This window comes from Panthera uncia, chromosome D2 (assembly GCF_023721935.1).
Source record: "Panthera uncia isolate 11264 chromosome D2, Puncia_PCG_1.0, whole genome shotgun sequence".
Classification (NCBI taxonomy): domain Eukaryota; kingdom Metazoa; phylum Chordata; class Mammalia; order Carnivora; family Felidae; genus Panthera; species Panthera uncia.
The window spans coordinates 47,968,590-47,995,149 of NC_064818.1; the positions used below are offsets into that span (position 1 = coordinate 47,968,590).

Here is a 26,560-nt window from a genome sequence, read left to right on the forward strand (position 1 = left end):
AAGGGGCCTCATTTGCATACTTCTAGAAGCAAACCCTGAGTACAGGCTTTCCAAAGTTTACATTTTCATTTTCCTTTATCAGGGATTTAGGGGGTCGGGGAGGGGCAGGGGGATACCTGGCAGCATATTTCCATTGGAATATGTCTGGCAAATTGTTCTTCAACTACATTTTAGGAAAAGAGAAAATCTAAAATAAATGTAAGGGGGGAGGGTGTGGTGGAATTGTCTGTTTCCCAGGCTATAACGGAAAGGTACACTGAGCTGTAATGAAGAGGGTACAAAGTAGACTTGAGGATAGGGACATTTAAAGCAGTTCCTGAAACTCCAGTACAAAATGAAAAGAAGCAACTTACAAAGCGGTATTCAGCAGACTGCCTCCTCCTTCCCTCTGGGTGGGGGGCTCCCCTAAGGGAATCTGAAACAGAATATTAGCCAGACCAGACTGCTGGAGCCCACTCACAGAAAACTGCCCAGAATTTGGAGGTATTTTCCATACCCAAACTTGAGTACACTCCATTTTCTGTCTTTCTGGCTGTGGGAGGGCAAGTCCTGATCCCTCAAAAGCCAGAGGTGGGCCATCTGCTCTCTCTCCCTCACAGCAGGGCTTTCATTCTGCACAAGCAGATTCAGAACTACTCACCCTTGTTTCTCTCCGTATGCCTGGCTTCCCAGGAGCCTGCAGCCGAGATGCCCAAGTGAGGATGGGTCAGTTAGTTGCTAATTCCCAAAGCTCCTAGGAGAGCCTGGAGATGTGGAGGTGAGGCCTCAGGAACGGGTGGCTCCCCAATCCGATATGGACGTCGCCCTCAGCCCTGGGTGGAACAAGATTATTTACACTGTATTGTCACAGTGTTTTTGCACTTTTCAGATGTTCTAGATAGTACATATTGTATCTTGGTAGTACATATTGCTTTGTTTATGTATTTGAGATACAGAAAGGCTAAAAACTTGAGAATATATATTTGGAATACAATGTTAGAACACTTTGTCTTGCGAGTTAAGGAGCTTTCATGTCAGTGTGCACTCCACTGGGTCATCAGTCCTAGTACCTACCTGATACAGTGTCTATGTTTGCTACTTTATTTTCCTGATTTGATACACACCTTATGATGTTTTGGTATTTTGAGATGAACTCTGAGTACAAAGCTGTACCGTAACACAGGATGTCAGTTGGTGTGACTGGACGTACTTGCATCAATAAAAGAACATGTTGCTCCCCTTGCATGCCTGCTCTCTGCGTGTAGCTGGTGAGGCCTGATGGCTTGGCTGCTGACAAAGAGGTGTGAGGATGTCTAGGTCCTATACGGCCCTTCAAAGAAGGAGCAAGGGTCTCCCACCTACACAACACATTCTGACAAAGGGCTTCAAATAAATAATGCAAAACGAGACCAAGTTGTAGAAGAGTTGTGTTCTGGTCCTGCTTTCCTCAAGGAAAGATCCAAAACTGTATCACTAGTTGATTGTATCACATGGTCCTAAAAGTTTGGCAAACTTAACCCATGTAAGACTGTAAATGCTCCTTTACTACAGGACTAGTCAGAACTGTCAGTGGGCTCTGTGGGGCTCTGCTGGGGCAAGGGAAGTTGGGGGCACCTGCTGACATCTTTCTGTAGAACAGTTTGCAGAATGCAGTTCTAGATGGGGGCTCTTTCTGTTGTGATGAGTCACCTTCAAGACTACTAAAGAAAAGGGATTTGTTGAAAGGCACATGAGAGTTTGTGGAATTGAAAGAAAAGCATTGAGACACCGGAATGGAAGCCAAACTCCCACCTGTCCCTCTCCAGCCTATCCCACTGCCACTCTGTCAACAATGCCCAGGCTGGACGAGGTCTGCTCTACAGTTCGCTGAACCTTACCCTGTTCCCTCAGAGCTAACTCGGGCTCATTTTTCAACGTGTACAGTGTCTGTCATCTGCCCAACAGAAACCTTTCTGTGATGGGCGTGCTCTCTACCTGCATTGCTGCTGGTTACATCTGTGCACTGAGATGTGGCCAATACAACTGAGGAATGGAATTTCTAATTTGAGGTGTAAACACCTAGTGGCCACTGTACTGAACGCTAGGCCTGTGGGGCTTTGTCACCTGCTGTCCTTCCAGTGGCCTATGGACAGCACACAATAGGTGCTTAGGTGTTTGTAGAGCAATGAGGACACCTATGAGGATGCACAAGTGAGTTTTGGGGAAATGACACTTTTTCAGTCTTTATGATTCAATGGAATTCTTCATTTCCTGGTAAAGTCATTTTTGAACGTTTCTACCTACCTCAGCTGAAGAAGGGGCAGCACATCCTTCAGTGTGTGTCTTGGCCATGGAGCTTGAGCTGGAAGTGCATGGTGAGCTCTCTTGGCTAGCTGTGGTGCTCCTGCACCCACAGAGTAGTCCCCCTAGGGCATGCTTCTCAAGGTGTGGCTCTTTGACAGCAGCATTAGCAGCACTGGGCACTTGGTCAAACCGATCTCACAGTCCCTCTGCAGGCTCGCTAAAGGGGAAAACGGGGTTGGGGAGTCCAGAGTGTTTGGGAAGCTCCTCTGCTGATCCTCACAGCCTACCTTTCCCAGGTACAGCCCACTTCCCCCAGTGCACTCTGCTTTGCACACATCAAACCTCCACGTCACTAGTGCACGTCCTTTAATGTACTATGGTCCTGTGCTCGCACACATTCTTCCAGAGTCCTCTTACAGCTTCTCTGTAGGGTGAGTGGTGCTCTGTGCTCCTCCGGGCCCCATCTGTTTTCTCACCTTATACCATTGGCATCCGTCTTGCCCACCAGTCTTGGCTTTCTGAGTAGGAGCCACTTGTGTAGCTGTGTGGCCAGCGATCAGCAAGGTGTGCAGCTCCTATCACCACCATATGACGACTGAATGCTGCCTTTCACTTCACACACACATTTCAAGAACAAATCTATGTTACAGCATCATGTGACAGGAAATAAGCTAAAGATCTCTCTTAAGGCCATAGAGACTTCTGTGACAAAACAAAGATTATTTGCGAAATATATACCCATTACACCTATATATAAAAATAATGTCCTGTTCTCCAGGGAGGCAAGACAGGATAAGCATAAGAGCAAGGAATCAAAAGTTAAACTATTAGGATTCGAATCCTAGTTTCCAGTTCTCAGCAGGGCATACTTGGAAAAGTTGTTTGTCTTTTAAAGCTTCCATTTTCTTAAGATTGAGATGAAATTACAATACTGTCTCATGGGGTTGTTGTAATGTTACACGGCAGAAAGTGCAGTGCCTGGTTCATTAGAAGCAGTCAGTGTTAGCTGGGTACTTGCAGTGGCACCCCTGATGAAACTGAACCCCACTTTTCCCACAGAGCAGAATCTCCTGGGAAAAGTGACACAAGAATTGTAAGTGACCTTCTCAAAGGGACAAGTGATGTTCTGGTTAATATATTCTAACATTACTGAAAAGTCACTTGTGTTAAATTTAATCAGTATATACATATATGAGGAAAAATCCCACAAATTGGGGATTCTGAACTACTTTCTAAATGAAAAACCTATTACCCACATACAGGCTAGTGACCTTATATCATACCAACACGATTTCTGTTTTTATTCCCAGAAAGGAAGTCATGATAATGTGAGGAAGGTGAAGGGCTACCAACCCCTCTCCCCTAAATATCTATCTTAACATACCCCAAACTCTTACGTATGGATCTTAAGCAACACTGTTGAGGAAACAGTGTTGTCAAGTATATAAAAAACATGGGATTTAAAAAATTCATTTTCATTTCTTAAAGAACGAATAGAGGCTCTTCTCCAAATTTGTTGGTCACAATTCTGAAGAAATTACGAGAGTGTAAGATTGGAAAATATGAAACAAGAGACATAAAGGGCATGGAGAATATAACAATAGGTCTAACATGTTATTGGAGCTTTTGAAAGAATGAGGTAAAGACAATGAAATATAATAGCTGAATATCTTTCAGAACTGATAAAAGACAATAATAATCCAAGGGGCCCAAAGAATCTCAAGCAGGATCAGAAAAAAAAAAAAAACAAAAACAAACAAAAAAACCCCCAAAACCCTACAAACACACATATCATAGTGATACAGAACAGAGATAAAGAGGAGATCCTGAAGGCAGCCAGGAAAAAAAAGTTGATTACTTTCAAAGGAGTATCAACCTTAAGCTGATAACTTACTTATGAGGGAAATAACTGAAGCCAGAAGACAGCAGAATAACATCAATGTGCTAAAAAAAAATTCCCAACCTAGAATTCTATACTCTTCAAAAAATATTTTTTAAATGAGATAAAGATATTTATGAACCAAAATGGAGTTTGCTATCAGCAGACCTTCACTGAAATTTTAAAGATTGACTCTTGACTCCCACACTATATACATAAATTATTTCTAGATGCATCATAGATCTAAGTATGAATGGTGCAACAAAGATGAGAAGGGAAGTTATAAGCAATCTTAATAAAGCATCTAAAAGAAAACAGGAAAATTTCTTCTTTACTTTGGAGCAGGCAAAGGTTTCTTAAATTGGATACCAAAATCACTGGCTATAAAAGAAAGAAAAATGATAAAATGGACATTAAAATTAACAGCTTTTGTTTACTAACAGATAACATTAAGAGAATGAAAACAGTCCCCTGCCTCGGGGAAGGTATTTGCAATACATAAACCTGACAAAAGACTTGATCCAGAATACAGAAGTAACTCCTACCAATCAATTAAAAAAAAAAAAAAAAAAAAAAAGGCAATTTAAAAACAGGTAAAAAAATTTTACTAGGCATTTCAGTAAAGAAGATCTTCAAGTGGCCAATAAGCACATGAAAAGATATCATTTCCCTAGTAATAAACTAATAAAACCAAAATGAGAGAACTGTACATACTCAATAGAGATTAAAGGGTCTAAATTGAAAACATTGAAAATACTATGTTGGGACAACGTGACACAACTGGATTCCTCACACGTGGCTGGCAAGAGTGAGTTATTTGAAAGGACTGAAAAAATTGGTCAGCCTCTGGTAAGGTTAATCAAGGAAAAACAAAAGGCACAAATAATATCTGGAATGAAAGAAGGGTTATCACTATAGATCCTGTACATATTACAGATATAATAGGATATTGTAAACAACTTTGTATATTTCATCTAAATTTTCAAATTTATCACTATAAATTCCTAGAAGACTGCACCTTATCTAAAATAACACAATCAAAACTGACTTTAAAAGAAAGAGAAAATCTGAATAGATCTATAATCATTAAATAAATTGGACCAATGATCAGAAATCTTCCCAAAATGAAAACTTCATGGTCATGTGGCTTTCAGGTAGTTCTCTCAAATATTCAAAGAAGAAATAATTCCAGTCTTACAAAACTTTTTTAGAAACAGAAGAAGGAAGACCTATCACTTACTTTATAGGTTAGCATAACCTTAATAAAAACTCATGAACACAGATGAAAAACACCTCAAATATATATACACATAAACACCCATACACACACGAATACATACACAGATATGCAAATGAAGTGTGTGTGTGTGTGTGCGCACGCACACACGATAAACTAAATCCAGCAATGCATAATAAGACTAATCTATCATGAAAGATTGGAGTTTACCCTAGGAATGCAAGGGTACTTCAGAAAACTGATTAACTTAATTTAACATCTCAAAGATGGAAAAAAAACCATATGATCATCTCAACAGATGCAGTAATATAAAGTAACTTTGTTAACTTGATAAAGGGCATTTATAAAAACACCTTCAACAAATACCATACTTACTGATGAAACACTGAGAATGTTCCCCTTGAAATCAGAAACATGGGCAGGAAGTCCACTATTATCACCTCCAGTCAACACTGCACAACAAATCCCAACAAGCACAGTAAGACACGGAAAATAAAGACATAAAAACTGAAAAGAAACAGAACTTTTACTACTCATAGAGATATGATTGCATAACAGAAAAATACGAAAGAAGCCAGAAATACATCACTAGAATTAAGTGTTTTTGGCAAGGTTGCTGAACACAAGAATCAATTGGGTTTCTAAGCCCAGCAATAGACAATAAAAAAAGAAAAAAGATAGTTACAATGGCATAAAAAATGCAAAGTATCTAGGAAAAATCTATAAAATAATACATGTAAACCCACTGTGTGAAAAAGTATAAAATTTAATTGAAAGACAATATAGACCTAAATAGATATGTCATGTTCAAGGACTGGAAGACTCCGTATCATAAAGATGTGAAATGTCCCCAAGGTGATCTTAGAGATACAATGAAATCCCAATCAAATTCATGACAGTTTTGTGAAACTTAACTAGCTTATTCTAAAATTTATATGAAAATACCAGGGCTACAAGTAGCCATGACAATTGTTAAGAATGGGCAAATGGACTAGCTCTTAGAAATAGTGATTTCTTATAAAGTTATAGTAATTTAGGCCATGATGTAAGGGTATGGTGATGGACAGAAAGCCTAATTGAACAGAGAGAGCCCAGAACCAGACCTCTCTCCATGTATGGAGATCTGATGGATGGGAGTGGTTCTGCAGATCAGTGGGTAAAATATGGACTATATTGTAAGGTGATGCTGGAAACAGTGTAATACAATCCTTACCTCACGGCACATATAAAAAGCTCTTCCAGTTAGGTTAAAGACCTAACTAGGAAAAGCAAAGCTATATATGAGGTATTCAGGAGACAATATAGAACAATAGCTTTAAGCCCTCTTTCCTTAATATAAGGTTATAAATCAATAATAAAAAGTAGAATCCATAAAGGGAAAAAATAGTCACATTAAAGTTAATTTTTATTAATGAAAAAGTACCATCAAGAATGGGAAAAAACAAGCCACATCCTGGGAGGAGATAGTTAACCAATAAGAACTGGTTATGTGATGAATTCCTATGAACTGATAGAAATGGGCAAAAAGACTGAAATGCAAATTGTAATTCTAATTCATGCCTAAGGCCTACTAGATTAGCAAGAATTAATAAACCTAACAAAATTAAGTATTGCCAAGGATGCAAAATGAACTGTCTCACACTGCTGAAGATGGTCCACTTTGGAAAGGAAACAGAATGTACACACAACTGATGACCCAACATTATTACTAAAGAAATTCTTGTACACTGACACATATATAGTCGGGAAAACTAAGAAAAACAAGTGAAAAATTATCACAGAAATCAGAATGGCTACTATTATGGGAGGTGAGGGTGTGTGATTAAGAAGGGGCACACAGAGGCCTTTCACTGACAATGTTCTTTATCTCACTCTGGGTAGCTGTTTGCTTTATTACTCTTTAAATTACACAATTACATGTTATATTCTTTTCTGTATTTATGGTATTTTGCAACAGAAAAAAATTATCACATTTTCATTTAAATTTTGATAATAAAATACTTTATTGGTACCATTTAATGTCAAAGCCACAGTATGTTTCCATTGCTTAGCTTCCATTTTTAAATTAAAGGCTAGTTTTTTTAAAAAAGGAGAAAAGGTAAAATCACTTGATTCTGTCAAAAAACAAGATGCAACTTACCTTCGCAAATAATTAGGTTCTCTCACTTTAAATACCAAAATTCACTGGTCTTCATAATAAATAACTGTATATAAAGGAGAACAATAGCCTAATAATTCTGTAGAGAATATTTTATACATCTTAAAAAAAAAAGCCTAAATGCTACCGAACTTAAAACTTGTAAGAATAATTCATAAGAGTTACTGTAAAATGAATTCATGTAGCACCAAGAAATTTGGAATTTATATTTCAGATGGTATGATTTACTAAGTAAAAAGTAATGACTTTTCTTCTGTGAATTTTCAGGGGTTTATGTACAAATAGGAAGGATACAATATAGGTCCCTTTTAAAAGCCAAATCAAAATCTATGCATGCCTTTCACCTTATCTCCAATTTCTGGATCTAGCAATTGACCGTATGGTAAAAGATCCATGTGTGATAAATAACATAGTACAGTCCTATCTGAATACAACTTCTTATGCATCTTGTCTCATTAACATAATTTATACCTCAAGTAAAACAATATTCTATCTGCAAACAATACATTTCTCTAAAATATTCTGTAATTCAGATTTCCATTCAGATTACTTTCCCCTCCACCTCTTTTTGCAAATCAGTGTAATCTATGGTATACCTCATTAAATTGTTTTTCTTCAAGAAACTCTCTCTCAACTCAAAGTAGCATAACATTACAAATACAGATGTAGCATATATTAACATATGAGGGAAAAAAAGGATAATAAATATATACGGATTCAAGCTAAATGAGACAATGCAAAGCAAAAAACACAAAAGCATGCTATGTTCATCTATTCTGAACCACTATAAGAAGGCCCCGGTAGCACCTGGCTCATGTAAACGGATGTTCCCAGAGATCACCTGCTCTCCAACATAAGTAAATGTTCTAGTAAAGACATTTCCATGTTTGTTTACTTAAAACAATCCATAGCAACTCTGACTACTAATCCAGAACACGATAACACATTATAGTTTTAATCATGAGTCATAGATTCTAACCTAAGTATTTTCACTATTACTCATTTGTTTAATACCAGACATTCAGGGAGCTAAGCAACATTAAGCGTTTTTATTTCTGATTTCTTTTGATTGATTCTGAATTTCAGATGTGTCATTTAGTCATCCTCTGCTTCAGTGAAAAGGTTTCTTCAAGCAACTGACTAAAGGTCTTAATATAAAAGCAGGTTGACTCAGTGGTCAGCAGGTGAAGAACCCTTGTCAACACAATCCCTCCATAACACTCTGTCCTCTGTGCAGGACTGGATGCTCCTGACCCACCCTGAGCACAACACATTCCATCCCTCAACCCAGATGCAACCCGAACACATCAGAACATGGGTGCAGGGTAGAAACCACCTCAAAACTACTTTTGGGGCAAACACCAGATTTCAATTTGTCAGTGATTCCAAAGTACGGTATTCTCACAAAACAGGCTTTGCACTGAAACACTTGCTTTTTCTTCCCATATCAAGTTAAACCGCTTAAAGTAATGCCAGAAAGAACACAAAAAATAAGCATGTCTTCTCTGAAAGAGGCACTGCATCTGGAATTGGAATTAAGGCTAAAAAAATAGTGCTGGTTTGTGGTTCAGACTAGTGTGCCAATGATGACATTAACCAACAGCTTCACTATTTGTCCTGTATGCCTGTTTGTGAAGATGGGTCTCTATCTCCTCCCTGAAGACCAGCATTCCCAGGTGCGAGTGAGAGGCCTCATTCATGGCTTTGGACTGGATGCACATACGGTACTGCTCGGGGGTCAATTCATCAGCACAGCGTTTCTCATGCCAGAGGTGGAAAAGACCAGGAACTGGAGTCCGAATCACAATCAGGTCACCATGTAAGTATTTTCGATAAAGATGAACATCTTCTCCACCCCAACCTTTTACTTCCATGTCGAATCCACCTGCAGGATTAAAATGGACACTGTACATAACTGTCTGACAGCTAGAGCACAGTCAGACCTGATAAGGATCAAGATGTTCTGCTTCAAATGACATGGCATGGTATAGCCTAAAGACACCTCATGGAGAAGACTGACAACCTGGTTTGGAAGTCAGTTAGGAGCAGACATCTAGGAGCGCAGGGTCTGTTGTTGAGAGTATCAAAATGAGATTAAATATTTGAGAATGCTTTGTAAACGTCAAAGTTATATAGAAAATCTGGAGAAAATCAAAGGAGAAGGAAATATAAATCACCCATAATCTCACCACCCTTATTATAATTAACATAATTATCCTTTGAGACTTAAGTTTTTCTGGGTCACAGAAAATTTTCCAGAGGAGAAAAGAGAAGAAATGTCTAAGCTGAACATATACATTTGAGAATGGGCACACAGATGATTTAAAGCCATAGGAATGGATGAAATTACTGAAGGAATTTAGAAAGAAAATAGGGCTCAGGTCTAAATCCTAAGTAAGTAATGCCAACATCTACAGGTTAAACATGCAGAGAAAGATAAGTCAGCAAAAGAGTCTGAAAAATGGCACCAGAGGATGGAGAAAATTCTGGAGATCAAGCTATCAGAGTAGTCAAACGAAGAAAGTGTCGTGAAGAAGAAATGCTCATGTGTGTGCTGCTCAGTTAAGAACTTAAAAAGACCCAGGTAGACCTGGAAACATACATGTTATTTATAATCTTACCTACTAGAACAATTCTGATGCAGTGATGGGGCAAATGGATAACTGGAATGGGTAAACACATGAAACAGGAGATAAAGTTGAGACTATTTTCAAACTGGCTTAAGCTGAACAATGAACTTTCTAAAGAAACACGGAGAACATAAACCATTTGGAGTTTTCTGAAAAACTAGAAAAGATTTTTAAAAACTGAGAACAAATTAATTCTTTAGGAGCTAGGTTTCCAAATTATGTCTTCTGTCAAATAATTATATGCCACTTAATTTCACCCTTGAAGGATGACAATAATCCTGAGCTCTCTGAAAAGTATTACTTTAAATAGTCACGGCCTTACTAATAAACACTATGTATAATATGTCTTGGTTTTTCTTCCTTGTAGATATCAGTTGTTCAAATATTAGAGATGGTGTAGATACTTAACATAAATGGGAGACTTCCAGTTTCTGGTCCAGCACAAACAGAGCTTAGAAGTCATTTCATCCTACCAAAGAGTAAAAAAAACAAACTGAAAAATGTACAACTCTTCTCAGATCCCTCAGAGAAATAAGGTCACAGAGCAAATGGCTACCTCCAAATTGGAGAGACAGGCAGGTAAAACAGAATCACAAGTATCAGAGCAGAAACCTACCAATAGAAATCTCCAGGGGAACCAGTACTGGGGTAAGGTGGCGGTGGGCAGAGTGGGGTGGAAATCTGAACCGTAAATGACGGAGAGTTGAAAATTTCAGGCAGCCCAGTCATAGGAAGGTCCCTGTACTCCTTTAGGAGCTCTAGCAAAACTGTGAAGACTGGAGCAAAATCCCCTAGTGCTTTCAGCAGGGCAGTGGAAAGTGATCATTTTGAAACAAGCCAGAGAGAACACTTTATTCTTCTTAACAAAACCTGCCATTAGGAGAAACTATTTTACCTGAGTCGAATCTACCTGGGGGAAGGACATATCCAACTCTAGCCCACCCTATCCATCCTGTTCCACCTTAGGTTGGGGCAGCGTCTGAGAAACACTTGTGAAGACATATAATCTCACTTCAAGGACTGAGGCCTAATCACAGGTATATAGAATGCTTCCTCTTTTCCTACACTTCACCACCGATTACTAAAGGCCTTGCCCAATACATTATGTTCAGCTATGAAGAGAAAATGAGGCATACTAAAAGACAAAAAACGATTGAACACATAGAGCAAGTATCAGAACCAGACTCAGATATGGCAGGGGTATTGAAATTATCAGCCTGGGAATTTAAAACAACTGTAATTGATATGCTAAGGACTCCATTGGGAAAAGCAAGAACAGATGGGTAATGTAAGCAGACTGAGAGCTTCTAAGAAAGAATAGAAAAGAAATGCTAAAGATAAACAATGTAACAAAGGAAGAATGCCTTTGTACTGGCTGAGGAAAGAATCTCTGAGCTTGAGGACACATCAATAGAAACTTCCAAAACTGAAAAGGCAAACCCAAAGAAGACTGGGGGAAAAAACAGATCAGAACTTCTAAGAACTGTGGGACAACCACAAAAGGTATAACGTATGTATAATGGGAATATCAGAAGGCGAGGAAAGGGAGAAAGGAATAGAAGCTCCACAATGAAAGAGGCCAAATTCCAAACAAGCGCTGAGAGGATTGGGACTCCCTTTCTCATCCAGCTTATAGTTATAAGGTAGACGCTTCATTCCAGAAGGGAGTGGGACTGCTCTTCCCCTACCCCATAAGGTAGGGATGCCACTCTGAGAGAAGGGTGCCACTGTCTTCACCCCCCCCCCGCTCTGGAGAGGCTCAGAGATTTTTTCCCCAGGGGAGGAGGCAGTACATGAGAACAAACTGCTTCAAAGCTCTACGCAACGAAACTGACTTTATTTGAAACAGTGTGCAGAAGTTCAAGCCTAACAGGGCTCTTGAAAATAATGGAGATTTTGGTGGTAAGCAATTCAGAGGAAGCTGATAGCTCCATTAGAGCAATAAGCTAAAAATAGGCCAGTTAGGTTACTGGAGAGAAACAGGGAAAGAGACAGCTAAGAAGAGCCCTTTTGAGGTCTGAACAAAACTCAAAGATTTGCCTCAAAAACTACCTTGCAAAAGGGTTCAATTTAACTGGGTCAGACTGTGGAGCAATTTATGCCCCAGAGCCCTGTCAAAAACAAGAGCGCAAACCAGTGAGCAATTAGTGCAGTCTAACAGATGGGAGTTACCAACAGAGGCACAGAAAAAGTAAAAGAGAGCTCTACTAAATTCATGTCATCCCAGGGTGACTGTGCACAGGCCCTAAGGAGTGACAGGAGAGGCTTCATATTGCTGGGGGGTGGAGGGAGGGTGGGGAGTTAAAATTCATTAACATAGTAAAGCCAAGTCAATAAATAAACAAGCAGAAAACAGAACAAAAAACAAGCCCTGGAGGCAGGGGGAAATTCAATATCCAGACTTGCCACAATAGATTAAGATGTTCAGTTTGCAAGAAAGAAATTAGGAGGCATGTTAATAAACAGAAAAGTGTGACCTGTATACCAGAAAAAAAGTAGGCAACAGAAACTGTGAGAGGGCCTAGATGTTGGTTTTTACAAAAATTCCAAAACAATCGTTATAAATATGTTCAAAGAATTAAAGAAATCATACTTAAAGAGAAGGTAAGATAACAATGTCTCATCAAATGGGGAATATTAATGAAAAAACAGAAGTCATACATATATATAACATATATATAGATATGTATAGATAGAGAGACCGAGAGTGCCAAATGGAAATTCTGGAGTTAAAAAAGTACAATTTAAATAAAAAACTCATTAGAGCAGCTCAACAGAAGATCTGATCTAACAAAGAATCAACAAACTTGAAGACAGATCAACTGCGATTATGTAATCCAAAGAACAGAGAAAAAAAGAATAATGAAAAATGAACAATCCCAGAGAAATGTGGGACACCGTTAACTGCACCAACACAGATCAAACAGGAATATGAAGAGAAAATAATGAGAAAGGAGCAGTGAGAAGTAACACAGGTTAGAAGGCAATGATGTATACTCGCTGTTTTATTAAGCCAGAAGTAAGGGAAAAGGGCATTAGTTTCATTTAATAGTCTTTTTATTGCTATTTGCTGATTTTCCATGATTCAAATGTTACAATAATAAAGAGACAAGGTGGAGGAATTTCCAAAACAAATGCATGATTATAAAAATGAATGTAAGACAGACCTAAAAAGTACATAAAATATATTCTATTATAAAATATAAAAAAATAAATGTATATATATGTATGTATGTGTATATATATATATGTGTGTATACATACATGCATAAATATGTAAAATATATTTTTATATGCTGTGGAAATGTAGCCACTGACTGATTAGGAGACATGGAATCAAGTTTCAGCCTGCTTTATTTTATTTTTTATTCTGTGAGAGAGAGAGAGAGAGAGAGAGAGAGAAGGAGGGAGGGAGGGAAAGCGAGCGTGCACAGGATGGGGAAAGACAGAAACCCAAGCAGGTTGTGCAAGGTCAGCACGGAGCCTGATGTAGGGCTCAAACTCAGGAAGCAAGATCATGACCTGAGCTGATATCAAGAGTCAGACAATTCACTGACTGAGCCACCCAAGTGGCCCTTCAGCCTGCTTTCTTAAACTGTACTCTGACAATCTATTTTTTGCTGGGTAAGGCTGAAGCCAGAGTGGGGGCAGGGGGCTTAGACCAGATTCTTCAGGGTCATCTCTGGCTTCAAGGAATGCATGATTAAGCCAGTGACTATAAGTCCCCCACTCTAACTTCAATCAGAGCTAGAAAGACCAGTTGTCTTTTCATTTGTTTTTTGAATACTAGGATTTTCATAAGAGTTAACAGATAATTAAAGGGGTTTCATCTCTAAATAAAAAAATGCCAAAGCCCCTGAACTAGATACTCTAATATTACTTCCAGATGTAATAATCCATGAGCACAACACCAAAGTTATGTAGAGATCTTTTGTAAGAGCATTCAAAACAACTGCAAATATTGGCAATAAGACAAACCGATGCTTTTAAAAACCAGTGTTTGATTTTCAAGAAACAAGTAAATATTCTGTTACACCTTCATCTTTATGATCTCATTTTTGCCACTCAGAGACATTATTATAAACTTTGCCTTTCACATCTCCAGACTCCTCTTTTTAGCCAATCTCAGACATTCATAATTTAATGGGAAAACACTCGATTCTCAGACCTTTAGAAAATGCCATAAGGCCCTACAGTAAACATGTATAGTCCTATTCTTCAACGTTTTTTATTTATTTTTGGGACAGAGAGAGACAGAGCATGAACGGGGGAGGGGCAGAGAGAGAGGGAGACACAGAATCGGAAACAGGCTCCAGGCTCCGAGCCATCAGCCCAGAGCCTGACGTGGGGCTCGAACTCACGGACCGCGAGATCGTGACCTGGCTGAAGTCGGACGCTTAACCGACTGCGCCACCCAGGCGCCCCTGTATAGTCCTATTCTTAAATGTAAGATATACTTACCAATGGTCAGGAAATCTGATCGATACTGACAAGTCATTCCAAAGCCAAAATCTCGCCAAAAGCCAGAATCCTTTTTGTGAACCTTTGGTTAAAAAAAAGAAATTCAATTTAATCCCTCAAGACCTAGGTTTCAATCAACAATGAAAAAAATTAAGATACTTTCCAAATAATAATTTTTCCTATCACTTATGTGACTGAAAATGGATCACATGCATTTATATTATTAAATCCTTACAAAACCAACAAAAAAACAGTACTCTACATGAGCAAAGGATTCTTGCCATATTTAATTTACCCGAATTCAAGCCCTTACAAGGTGCAAGCTGAAGTTACTAGTAAACAGTATGGTGCCTGAGCTCAAAGGAGCTTACATTCTATTCTGGGAGGGTAACAGTTGCACACATACTGTAATACAATATAATTACTTCTACACAAATCTTATTTGGTGCCTACTCAGCATTTATTCCTTGCCCCTCTCCTGACTGTACACACTTTTGCTCTGGTAATTCTCTGGCCTCATGTAGCCCATGAGCTTCAGGGAAGCTCCTTCCACCTGCAGCTTCAGACTGGGCCACGACTACTCTTTACCAGTGGCACACTGTCACCCCACTAATTGGAGGAATTGGTTCACTAACAGGAATCAGACAAAATTCAGGACAACATGGCAAAAGAAGAGGGTTGTTGGGAACTCTGGAAGACAAAGCCCCTTCGTTCCTCCGAGAGAGCTACTAGAAAAGACGCTTGCTTTTTTTGAATGGTATAGGGCAGGAGTCAGCAAACTACAGCTTCCAGGCTAAATCTGGCCTGCTGCCTGTTTCTGAAAATAATTTCGTCGGAATAGAGCCATACTCATTTGTTTACAAACTGTCTATGCATATTTTCATGGTACAGTGGCATAGCTGAGTAGTTGCAATAGGAATTTAACTGTATGGTCCAGAAAGCCCAAGATATTTTCTACATGGCTCTTTACAGAGTAAGTTTGACAACGCCTCAAAAGTAGGGGTGGACATGAAGCTTGGAACTGCTGCACTCCTTCTCTATCACATGGGAGACCAGTTTTAAAATGAAGCTGTCACCACTAAAGTCCAAGCAGAGAAAGAAAAAGAAAAGCAGGGCTTTGATGATATAGAGCCCCCAGAATCAAGTAAACGTTGAACCTCGATAAACCTTCATTTTATTCATGCATTCAACAAGTATTTGAATCCATTAGACACAGTACTAGGAGCTGGGACACAGCAGTATGAATAGAGCAGTATGAATAGACTCTGCCATCACAGAGCTCTGTTTTGATGGAAAGATAGCAAATAAATCTGTATCTCAGGTGGTAACACATGCTAGGAAGAAAAATGCAGTAGGACAATGGGAGAACATGAGAGAGAGAAAGCCTATTTTGCCATAAGGGGCTTCTCTGAGGAGATAATGTTTGAGCAGGGACTGTAATGAAATACTGAAGTGAGCTGTGCAAATATCTAAAGGAGATCATTCCAGGTAAAGAGGGTAACATGTACAATGGCTCGGAGGCAGTAAGTGAATGACTAAGGCAAGAGTAGAGAAAACCAGGGCAAGAGCAGAAGAATGAGGCCCTGAAGACAAGAAAGGGCTATTAACATTTTAAAAAGATAATTGGTATTACAGATTTTTGTATGTATATGGTAATGATCCATAAGAGGCAAATGTTAGGATAGGAGACAGTGAAGGATGGCGGGGACGGGAGTCCTTGTTTAGTCATGAGGGATAAGCTCTAGTTCAACAGAAAAGGACAGGCTAGGCTTACGAGGGGTCACAGGGAATTTGTCCACTGGGAATGGGGAGAGGCTGAGAGATCTCATGACAGAGTAAAGAAGAATGTCTGACCACTCCTCTAAGTGAAAAATGAAGCAAGATATTTGAAGAGGGAGGAGTGGTGAGGAGTGCTGGGAGGCACGAGAAGGACAGTGTGGCTGGCTTGGAGGACAGACAGCAGGTAGACTATGGTCAGGAGCAGAACGTTAGGGCAGCCATGGAACCCTGAGGCCTATGGTCATATATTTAAAGCAATGGCCCTATAGTGGGGCTGTTTCTTGCCCTCCACATTCACTGCTCAGGGGCCTGGGTGAGAGTTGCCCTTAACCAGGCTGGGGTTTTTAGAGAAAACATTGGGAGGAGGGATGAAGGAGGTGAGTATAGCAAGAAGGCTATGGATAATGACTGACTATGGAGTCTGAGTTGGGTAAGGAGAGATGTAAGGATGCGGACATGAGGAGGATGACAGAAAAGAAAGATCTCATCCAACGTGCAGGGTTCTGAAACAGCTTTCTAGAAGAAATGAAGTTGGAGCTGGGATCTGAGAGAGAAGCAGGAGTTAGCCAAGTGAAAGTTGCAGACAAAAGAACAGGTTGTGCAAAGATCCAGAGATGGGAGAGAGCACTGTGGGTGAAGGATGGTGGGACCACATTAGAGACAGAAGTAGAAGTGACCACAAATCTAGGCCAGGGCTCAGCAAACGTCTGCAACACAATGGGCAGTAAATATTTTGGGCTCCGCAGAACACAGAGTCTGTCACAACTATTCAACTTTGCCACTATAGTGTGAAAGCTGTCATTGACAATAAGTAACCAAATGAGCACGCTGTGTTCCAATAAACTTTATTTATGGCCACTGAAATTTGTATTTCATATCATTTTCATCTGCCATGAAGTATTATTTCAAAAATATTTTTCAACCACTCTTCACCCCTGGGCCAGAGAAAATTAGGCAGCAGGTATTTTGGGCAGCAGGTTGTAGACTGCTGACCCCTGGTTTAAGGGATCCACAGACCTCATCAGAAAGAATGGGGTACCTGGTCACACGTTTTGGCTTTTTCCTAATGGCAATGGAAATTTCCCTGAAGAGTCAGGGCAGAAGGAGTAACGGGATCAGATGACATTTTTGAAAGATCACTCTGGTTACAGTGTAAAGAAGAGATATAAAAGGGGACAAGAAGGGAGGCTGGTTAAAGAGGCACCAGTTATAATCTAGGAATGGGAAGCCTAGTTTTAGACTATCATGGTATGTTCAGAAAGAAAAAATTGCATGGAGGTAAAAAAGATTGAGTACAAAAACTGACAAGTTAGCAAGTGACTAAATGGGCAGGAGTAAGGGTGAGAGGGAAGGATCAACCAAGAGTGACAGCAGGCTGCTGTCCTGAACAATGGTAGTACCATCCCCCAAGAGTGGGGGCACTAGGGAAAGGGCCAGCCCAGAGCAGAACAATGCAGAGCTGGGTTCTGGATATAATGAATGCGAGTGATCTGTAAGCCACATGGGAATTACTGCTTATCTATAGAGGAGGCAAATCTTGAGGGGAGTGAGGAGAGTCTGAAAAAGCTGCTGTGTGGAATAGGAGAACTGGCTGGAAACAGAACAAGGCAGCAACTGAGGATTCAGCTTAAGTTGGAGCTAATACGTGAGGTATGCATTTTCCTTCTTGCCTTTTTTTTTTTTTTTTTTTTTTTTTTTGCAGGAGAGGGGCTTCTTCCCCTTCTAGAATGTAAAGCTCCTAGACAGCAGGAATTTTTGTTGATTTTGATCACTGCCATATCTGTAGCACCTAGAACAACATGTGGCACATGGTAGGCTCTCAATAAACATTGGTTAAATGAATAAACAAATTTATACAGGCATAATTTCTGTGGCAAAACCAGGCTCTAATATTCTTATCTCCTTAGTCAAAACAAAAGTATTACAACAAAACACTCACTTTGACATTTCTACTCCATGACAATTCTGATTTTACAAATATTATGACTTCCTTTATAACTTAACTTCTTTTAAAAATCTCCAGTTATCAGATTCGGGGGAAGAAGTCATTGGTTTTGTTTGATTTTTAAACCACCACATTTCCACTGTCAATAATCCCTGGTTATTAATATTTTATTTTTATCTGTCCCTCTCCTAAGCATGTGGGGGACATAGCTATCCACGTTATAACCTATATCTCTAGCCCTCAGTGCCTCACAGGCTGCCAGGTTCAAGAATCCATGTGGCAACCTGACACCTCCCCTTGAGGGTCTAATCGACCAACATGTTCAGGTTGACCTCTTGATCTCTCCTCTTGCCATTCTTGTCTTTTTCCTACTCCTCACATCTTGTCCACCAGCAAGTTCTGTCAGCCAAGTCACACCCAAACCGTTCTCCACAATCACCATCCTTACTCAAGCCACAGTCACCTCCCTGGTCCGCTGCAAAAGCCCAACTGGCTCTTTGCAACAGGAGCCACATACAATCCATTCTCCATAGAATCAAAACCCTCCCAAGGCTTTCTATCACACTTAGCCTAAACTCCTTAGTGCTAACAAGCTCTACGTGACTGGCTCAGCTTTGTGCCCTACTGCCCACTGTGCTCCAGCCGCCTTAGGAAACCCACTAGTGTCTCCTTCTGCCTGCAACTGCTTTTCCCCAGTAAGGGTAGCAGGTTCCTTCTTGTTACTTGGATGGCCTCTCCTACAGCCCAATCTCAGAAAGGTCTTTCTGACCAAGCACACCACAGAAACCACCTAATCACTCTTCACAACTCAGCCTATTTTAATGATCTGTATGGTATTTATTAATTGACTTTATCTTCCATCTCTTCCTATCAGAATAAATATTCCTGTGAATGGTAACCATGTCTATATGGTTCCAGGTGCTGGGGGTTCCAGCGGTGAATAATGGCTGGTATAGCATGAGCCCTACTGGATGAATTAATATAACAGAGGCAGTTTGTGCATTGGGTAAGAGTGGAGACACACAGCCCAGCCTTCTGGCCCCAACCCTGCCAGGCCTGTGGGCAGGCACTCAATCACCATACAGCTGTGTCCTTGTCTGTAAAACAGGGGTAAAAATAGCACCTACTTCAGAGGTTGTAAGAAGGATTAAATGAGTTAACATGTATGAAAAACAGAACAGTACCTTACACAGAGAAAAGGGTACATAAAAAAATAGCCATCATTAACATTAAAGGATCATCTAAGAAAGATACACCATTTCCCGTTTTTTAAAAATTTTATTTTGATGTAATCTCTACACCCAACGTGGGTCTTGAACTCATGATCCTGAGACCAAGAGTCACATGCTCCTCTGACTGAGCCAGCCGGGCACCCCCATTCCCCACTTTTTAAACTTTGTATTTTCCGCTACATTTACACTGCTGTATATATCTACATTTCATGAACATTTTCCTTTAGGTACATATTCACCACTGTAGGTACTATAATTCAATTTATTATTTTATCATTAGAGTTTTACTTGCTTTCAATGTTGTCAATATTATTATGTGAATTGCTACTCCAGAGCTCTGCTTCCTCAGGAGAGAATCCTGGGAGTGGAGATTACTGGATCAGAGAGATGAACCTGTTTGAAAACTCCTGGCCCAGGGAGCTTGCCTGCATTCCTACACCACCTGCAGGGATGGGAGACTTCCATCCTGCCGGCCTCGCTTGCATGGCTGTTTTAAACAGTGATTTCACAGCAGCAAAAAAGTTTCGCACTGCTGTTTTAATTTATTCTTCGTAAGTTTACTATTTAAATATGTTTATTGTGAATTATTACCAACTGTCTTTTAATCATTTTTTTCTATTGGTATATTTCCTACTTACTTTGAATATTAAGGAGATAATATTACACATTAAGGAGAGCAAGCTTTTGTCTTCCTTTAAGTGGGGAGACTGAAGTTTAGAAAGGGTAACTTGCAAAGGTTACAAAGGAGCGAAGCTAGAGCTTGAAGTGGAAGCACTTAAACTTATCTTTCTGCATAACATCTAGAATGAACCTACATTCAAACTATTCTTTTCTCACATCTTCCCAAACCAGACAAGAATATTAGTATGCTTTTATATTTCTCTTCACCCTCATATGTTGACTCCATTTGGCACTTTTTTTATCAAGTAATTTTTTTATAAATAATTTTTTTTTGTTTTGGAGTAATTTTACGTTTATAGAAAAGTTGCAAAGCAGCAGAGAGTTCTCATATACTTCTCATCTAATTCTAACTTCCCCTAAATGTTATTATCTTACATTGTTGTGGTACATTTATAAAAACTAAGAAATCAACACTGGTACATTACTATTAACTAAATTTGAGACTTTTGTTTGGATTCCACCAGTTTTTCCTTCAATGTCCTTTTTCTGTTCCAGGATCCAGTCTAAGGCACCAAACTGCATTTATCTGTTATGTCTCCTTGGTCTCCTGAGAACCTGTCATAGTTTCTTAGTTTTGTTTTTAACGACCTTGACACTTTTAAGTTTATTTTTTTTAGTAACCTCTACACCCAACGTGAACCTCGAACTCATGACCCCGAGATCAAGAATCATCTGCTCCTCTGAGCCAGCCAGGCACTCCTGATCTTGACAACTTTGAGGAGTACTGGTCAAGTATTTTGTAGAATACTGGTTTTGTCTGATGCTTCTCATGATTAGGGTTTTGGAGGGAAGGCCACAGAAGTGAAATGGCCTTCTTGCTACATCATATCAGGGGTGCATAACAACCCTGGTAATGTTAGCCTTCATCACTTAGGGCTTAAGGTGGTGTCTACCAGGTTTCTCCCCTGAAAAGTTAGTTTTTCTCTTTCCATACTTGATTCTTTAGAAATGAGTCACCTAGCTCCACCTACTGGAAAAGAAAATACCTACATAAATTATTTGGAATTCTGTAAGAAGACTGATCTCTTTTCCCTCATCTACTCTTATTTTATCTAAAGAGCTTGTCTACCCATTGATTATTGTTTATCTACTTGCTCATTTATTAATTTTTAAAATGTTTTTTATTTTTTTTAATGAGAGAGCGAGAGAACAGGGGAGGGGCAGAGAGAGAAGGAGACAGCATCTGAAGCAGGCTCCAGGCTCTGAGCTGCCAGCACAGAGCCTGATGCAGGGCTCGAACCCACAAACCGCGAGATCATGACCTGAGCCGAAGTTGGACGCTTAACCGACTGAGCCACCTAGGCGCACCTCCACTATGTATTTATACCAGTATGGGCTCAAGGATATTTATTTTATGCTTGGGGTTGCAATCCAGGACTATGTTATTTATCTTGTGCTCAAATTGTTCAGCTTTGCCATTGAGAGTTCTTCCAGGCTCCTGTGTCCCTTTGACAGACCCTCACCTCACCCTTTTGTTGTTTGAGTACTTCCTTACTTTCTGGACCTTCAGGCTCCTTAATTTCCTGTCCCAGCACTAAGATCTGGAAGCCTGGTATGCTTGTTACTCTTGGGGTATCACTGCTTCTAGGTCTTCTCAGGGGATAGAGCTAGGTAATACTTGTAAGCATGTACCGTTTGACTTTTAAATCCCTAATTGTTATTCATTTCTTTTTTATTATGTGTTTCATCAACAACTGTTTAAACAAAAGTTTTACTGGGGTTTTGTTGTTGTTGACTACTGTTACATTCTCAGATCTTCTTTCATACAGGCTCATTTCTCATTCTGCTGAAGAGGTCTGTAAGAAGTAAACCGAGTCCCTGAATGTTCAACAATGTCTATTTTGCTCTCAGATCAAATATGAATTCCAGAATTAAAGTTGTTTCTCTCAGAATGTTCAAGGTATTGTTTGATTGTCTTCTAGCACCAATATTATCAAAATGAAGGTGAATGCCAATCTGATTTTTACTCCTTTGTAGACAAGCTGGGGTTTGCTATTTTTGGTGTCTCTAAAAGCTATCAGGATTGTCCCTTCATTGTTCTCAAATGCCAGAAGACTTGTCTTTCCTTGGCTCTTTGAAGTTTTCTTCTATTTCCTCCTCTGTTTTCTCTTTTTTCTCCCTTCTGGAACTCCTATTCAATCAACAATTTCGGGAGCTTCTTGACTGATCTCTCATGTCTCAGTTTTTCTCTCACATCATCTCTCTTGGTCTTTGTGTGCCCAGATGGCTTGTCTTCTAGTTTACAAATTTGTTTCAACTGTGACCATTCCACTATTCAGCCCATTTAGTGAGTTTTAGATTTTCGTAATTTCCCAATTCTGACCTTTTTAGCACCAAATCTGGTTTTATGAATTTAAAGTTTTCTCTTCCTAAACACATATTTATCTTAAAGTTGTTTTCATTCTGTATTCATATTCTCATGTGTTACCTTTTCTGTTTTTCTGTTGGTTTGGCTACTCCTGGTTAACCGCTACTGATTTTTGTTTCAAAAGTCACTGTTCAAAAACCCTTGGCTGTTAGCTGTGAGTAGAGGGGCTTATCTCCAGTAATAGTGGAAGAGGGGCAAATGTGCCAAGAGTAGCTCATCTTCAGAGCCTGGGGCTTCCTATCCACCCTGCAACTCAATATTCCCCAAACCCTGCTCTGCCTCTCTTGCTCCAGAACTACATACCCTGCTGCAGGCTACAGTCCAATGCCTAGGATGCCTGTTGCTGAGCACACGGCCAGAGAATACATACTTCACTACTCTCTGCCTTCTATGAGCTCAGAGGATGCAGAGCAGCCCCATCTTGTGTTCTCCTGAACACGTTCCAGATTCTTCTCTCCACTACTGATCCTATGACAACTACTGCCATCTTACAGAAATTTCTCAAAATATGGATCTACCAGTAAGTGGCACTTCTCTCATTTTGCAGTGCTAATATACCTTTTTGTTTTTAGTAATTCACTTTTACAAAGAATTTAGGGTGTCAGATAAGGCAAATGTGGGTGCTTGGTTTGTCATTTTGATCCCATCTGTTTCTATATTCCTCAGTAACACTGGCCTACAGATAAGGTACAGGGTATGTGTATATAAACGCCTTGCCAGGTGTTCCTCTGAAGAGAATGTTGGCTTCATAAAATTTATTAAGTAGATCATATGGTACTAACTGTTCTTTTTTGGAAAAACTCACCAGTAAAACATTATACCTATGCACCTGCAGGATAATTTTTTGATAACTGTTCTAATTTTTTAAGTGGTTCTTAGTCTTTTCAGAGCTTCCATCTTTTTTATTCATAAAGCACTAACAAAAACTTTGCTCATGTTAATAGTTTATAAATGCTCAAATCTTTTATCTAGATTTTTTTTAAACTTACCATATAAAAACGATTTCTCTCAATGTTTTCTTATTCTAATTTCCAATGATGTGTTTTTCTGTTTACCCCAAATCTGTCCACGTTGATTAAAATATTTTTTTTAGCATGGGGCACCTGGGTGGCTCAGTTGGTTAAGCGTCCAACTTTGGCTCAAGTCATGATCTCACGGTTCGTGGGTTCAAACCCTGCACTGGGCTCTGTGCTGACAGCCTAGAGTCTGGAGCCTGCTTTGGATTCTGTGTCTCCCTCTCTCTGTTCCTCCCCTGCTCACATTCTGTCTCTCTCAAAAATAAATAAAACTTAAGAAAAAAATAGAAAAAAAAATTTTTTTGCACATAAAGATTAAGGTCCTATATATTAGTGAAACTATTATTTTTGGTTCATTAATTTCTGCCTTTATCTTTCTTTCCTCAGAGTTATTTTTCATTTTTTAACATCTTAATTGACTTCTTAGTTTGTTTCCATTTTTATTTAATATTAACAATAAAAGATTAGGCTAAGTGCAATATAGTATCCTGGTCTGGAACCTAGAACAGAAAAAGGATGTTAGTAGAAGAAGTAATGAAATCCTAATCTATAGTGTAGTTAGCAGTACTTACCAATGTTAAGTTCTAATTGTGATCATCACTTATATAGATATTAACCTTAGGGAAACCGGGTGAAGTACAGGAAGGCTCTATATTATCTTTCAAACTTTTCTGTGAATCTAAATTATTCCAACATAGAAGTTTATTAAAAAAAAAAAAAAGTATATTAACTCTATCAAGAACTAGAAGTTCTAATACGTGGCATTTCCACACCATGACTTTCTATGTAATTGCCCACAGAATATTATTCCTTCTTATTTAGTTTTAATTTCTAGTTAATAAGGTTTCTTTTAATTAAAAAAAATTGTTTTTTTACTATTTACTTATTTCTGAGAGAGAGACAGAGTGTCAGCAGGGGAGGAGCAGAGAGAGAGAGAGGGAGACACAGAATCCAAAGCAGGCTCCAGGCTCTAGGCTGTCAGCACAGAGCCCAATGCGGAACTCAAACCCACAAACCATGATATCATGACCTGAGCTGAAGTTGGATGCTTAACCAACTGAGCCACCCAGGCGCCCTTAGTTAATAAGGTTTTTAAACTTAAAATTTATTTTTATTTATTTTTCTTTTATTAAAAAAATTTTAATATTTTTGAGAGAGAGAGAGAGCGAGAGAGAGCGAGCATGAGTTGGGGAGGGGCAAAGAGAGAGGGAGACACAGAAACTGAAGCAGGCTGAACCATCCAGGCATCCCTAAAATTTATTTAGTATTACTGAAAATATGTTGGCAGAAATGACTAAAATTTTCATATTCTAGAACATTGTTTTCTCTGTGTCCTAAATTTTTCTTTCCCCCTCTAGAATAGTACTTAATTCTAAAGCCATAAACGTGAAACCATCTTATCGTGGGGGGTGTAAAAGAGACAATGAAAATATGTTTATAATAACTACAGTTTTTTATGGAAACTTTCTTTTCTACTTGTGAAACAAATATAAAGGAATCTAGCAAGATCTTTGTGGCCTTTCCTGACAGTGAATCTTACCAGCTGCTGCTCCACAGGCGGTGGTACATCCTGACTGGCATAAACAATGGCAGGGTTGTAAAGACTGAACACCACAGGGTAAAACACCTTCTTACCTATAAATTAAATTATATGATTACATCACACAAAGAAGTCCTAAAATGAAAAGACTCATCAGTACTGCATTATCAACATTTTATTAAAGTCTTTCTTCAGTCATATGACTTTATCAATATTGTATTTTATCAATTTTCAGGCTACCAAACATCATGCTAGATTTGATGAAATAATGACTTAGATTTGACGAAATAATGATGACACATCAGTAGGCCAGGCTATGAAATTATAAGCTAAAATAGACTAAAAAATAGACTAAAGGGTGTTCTACACATTTATTCTCTTTGATTTTAGAAAGATACACAAAGGTGTTCTCTCAGCTATTCATTAGGTAAGCCATTTATTACTCATCATTTCATCTAATTAGTGGGGATAGATGTAGGTTAACCTTTGACAATCACCAAGAACTTAGAAACTTCTGTTAAAGCCATCCTTCAAAACAAATCAGAAACCGTAAATCCAAAGAATATTATACAGTGAACAGATATGTACAGAATTAAAATATAGAACTGTAGATGGATATGAATAAGATTTGTAAAAGCTGGGAAGAGTTAAAATTACCTGATCTAATAGCTGCTGCAGAAGCCTTTGTCATTAGTATTCAAATTGATAGCACTAAAGGGAAGCTAAAGACTAGCCCATCCTCCCCCCAATAAAGACTGGCCTCAGTCAGTTGTGATAATATGAAGTGCTCAGTAACTATCAAGTACCTGTGGCAATGTGGTAGGCTTTTTATTGCAAGATCCCAACTAGATGCTCATCTCACTTTTGTTAAAACTCACTTAGGAATGGGGAGGTCAATTCTCAGAGGCCAATCTATTTCTGGACATAAAAATATATCTTTCACGTTGAGCAAACATGTTTCCTTCTACTTCCACATTGTGAACTTCATGATGACTGGTGTCACAAAAGTAAACCTAACCCTCATTTATTCACTAGGTTCTCAAAGAGTTCCTGACAATCATCCCTCATGAAAATAATAAGAAAGTAATAATTTTCATGATATGAACAGTTCTACAAAAAAAATTTACTATGAGATTTTTTAGTACAGAAAACTTCCTTTTCACATTTAAAATAAGATTTGGGGTGCCCAGGGATGCCTGGGTGGCTCAGTGGGTTAAGAGTCCTTCTCACAGTTCATGAATTCAAGCCCCACATCAGGCTCTGTGGCGACAGCTCAGAGCCTGGAGCCTGCTTCAAATTCCATGTCTCCCTCTCTCTCTGCCCCTCCCCCGCTCGCACTCTGTCTTTCAAAAATAAACAAGCATTAAAAAAA

General features: G+C 39.1%; 1 protein-coding gene across 8 annotated transcripts in view; it reads right to left on the reverse strand.

Annotated features, from left to right (window-relative positions):
• Positions 1–7,350: 7,350 nt before the first annotated feature.
• CSGALNACT2 (chondroitin sulfate N-acetylgalactosaminyltransferase 2) overlaps positions 7,351–26,560 on the reverse strand; it is a 45,914-nt gene continuing 26,704 nt past the window's right edge. For 2 of the 8 annotated variants that reach the window (XM_049646326.1, XM_049646325.1), the window contains 3 exons: positions 25,189–25,283; positions 14,628–14,709; positions 7,351–9,421 (listed from right to left, as the gene is read on the reverse strand). In XM_049646326.1, the coding sequence (XP_049502283.1) occupies positions 9,129–9,421; positions 14,628–14,709; positions 25,189–25,283 (470 nt within the window). In that variant the 3' untranslated portion in view covers positions 7,351–9,128. The other 6 variants (XM_049646329.1, XM_049646334.1, XM_049646327.1 and 3 more) reach the window with 5 other exon arrangements.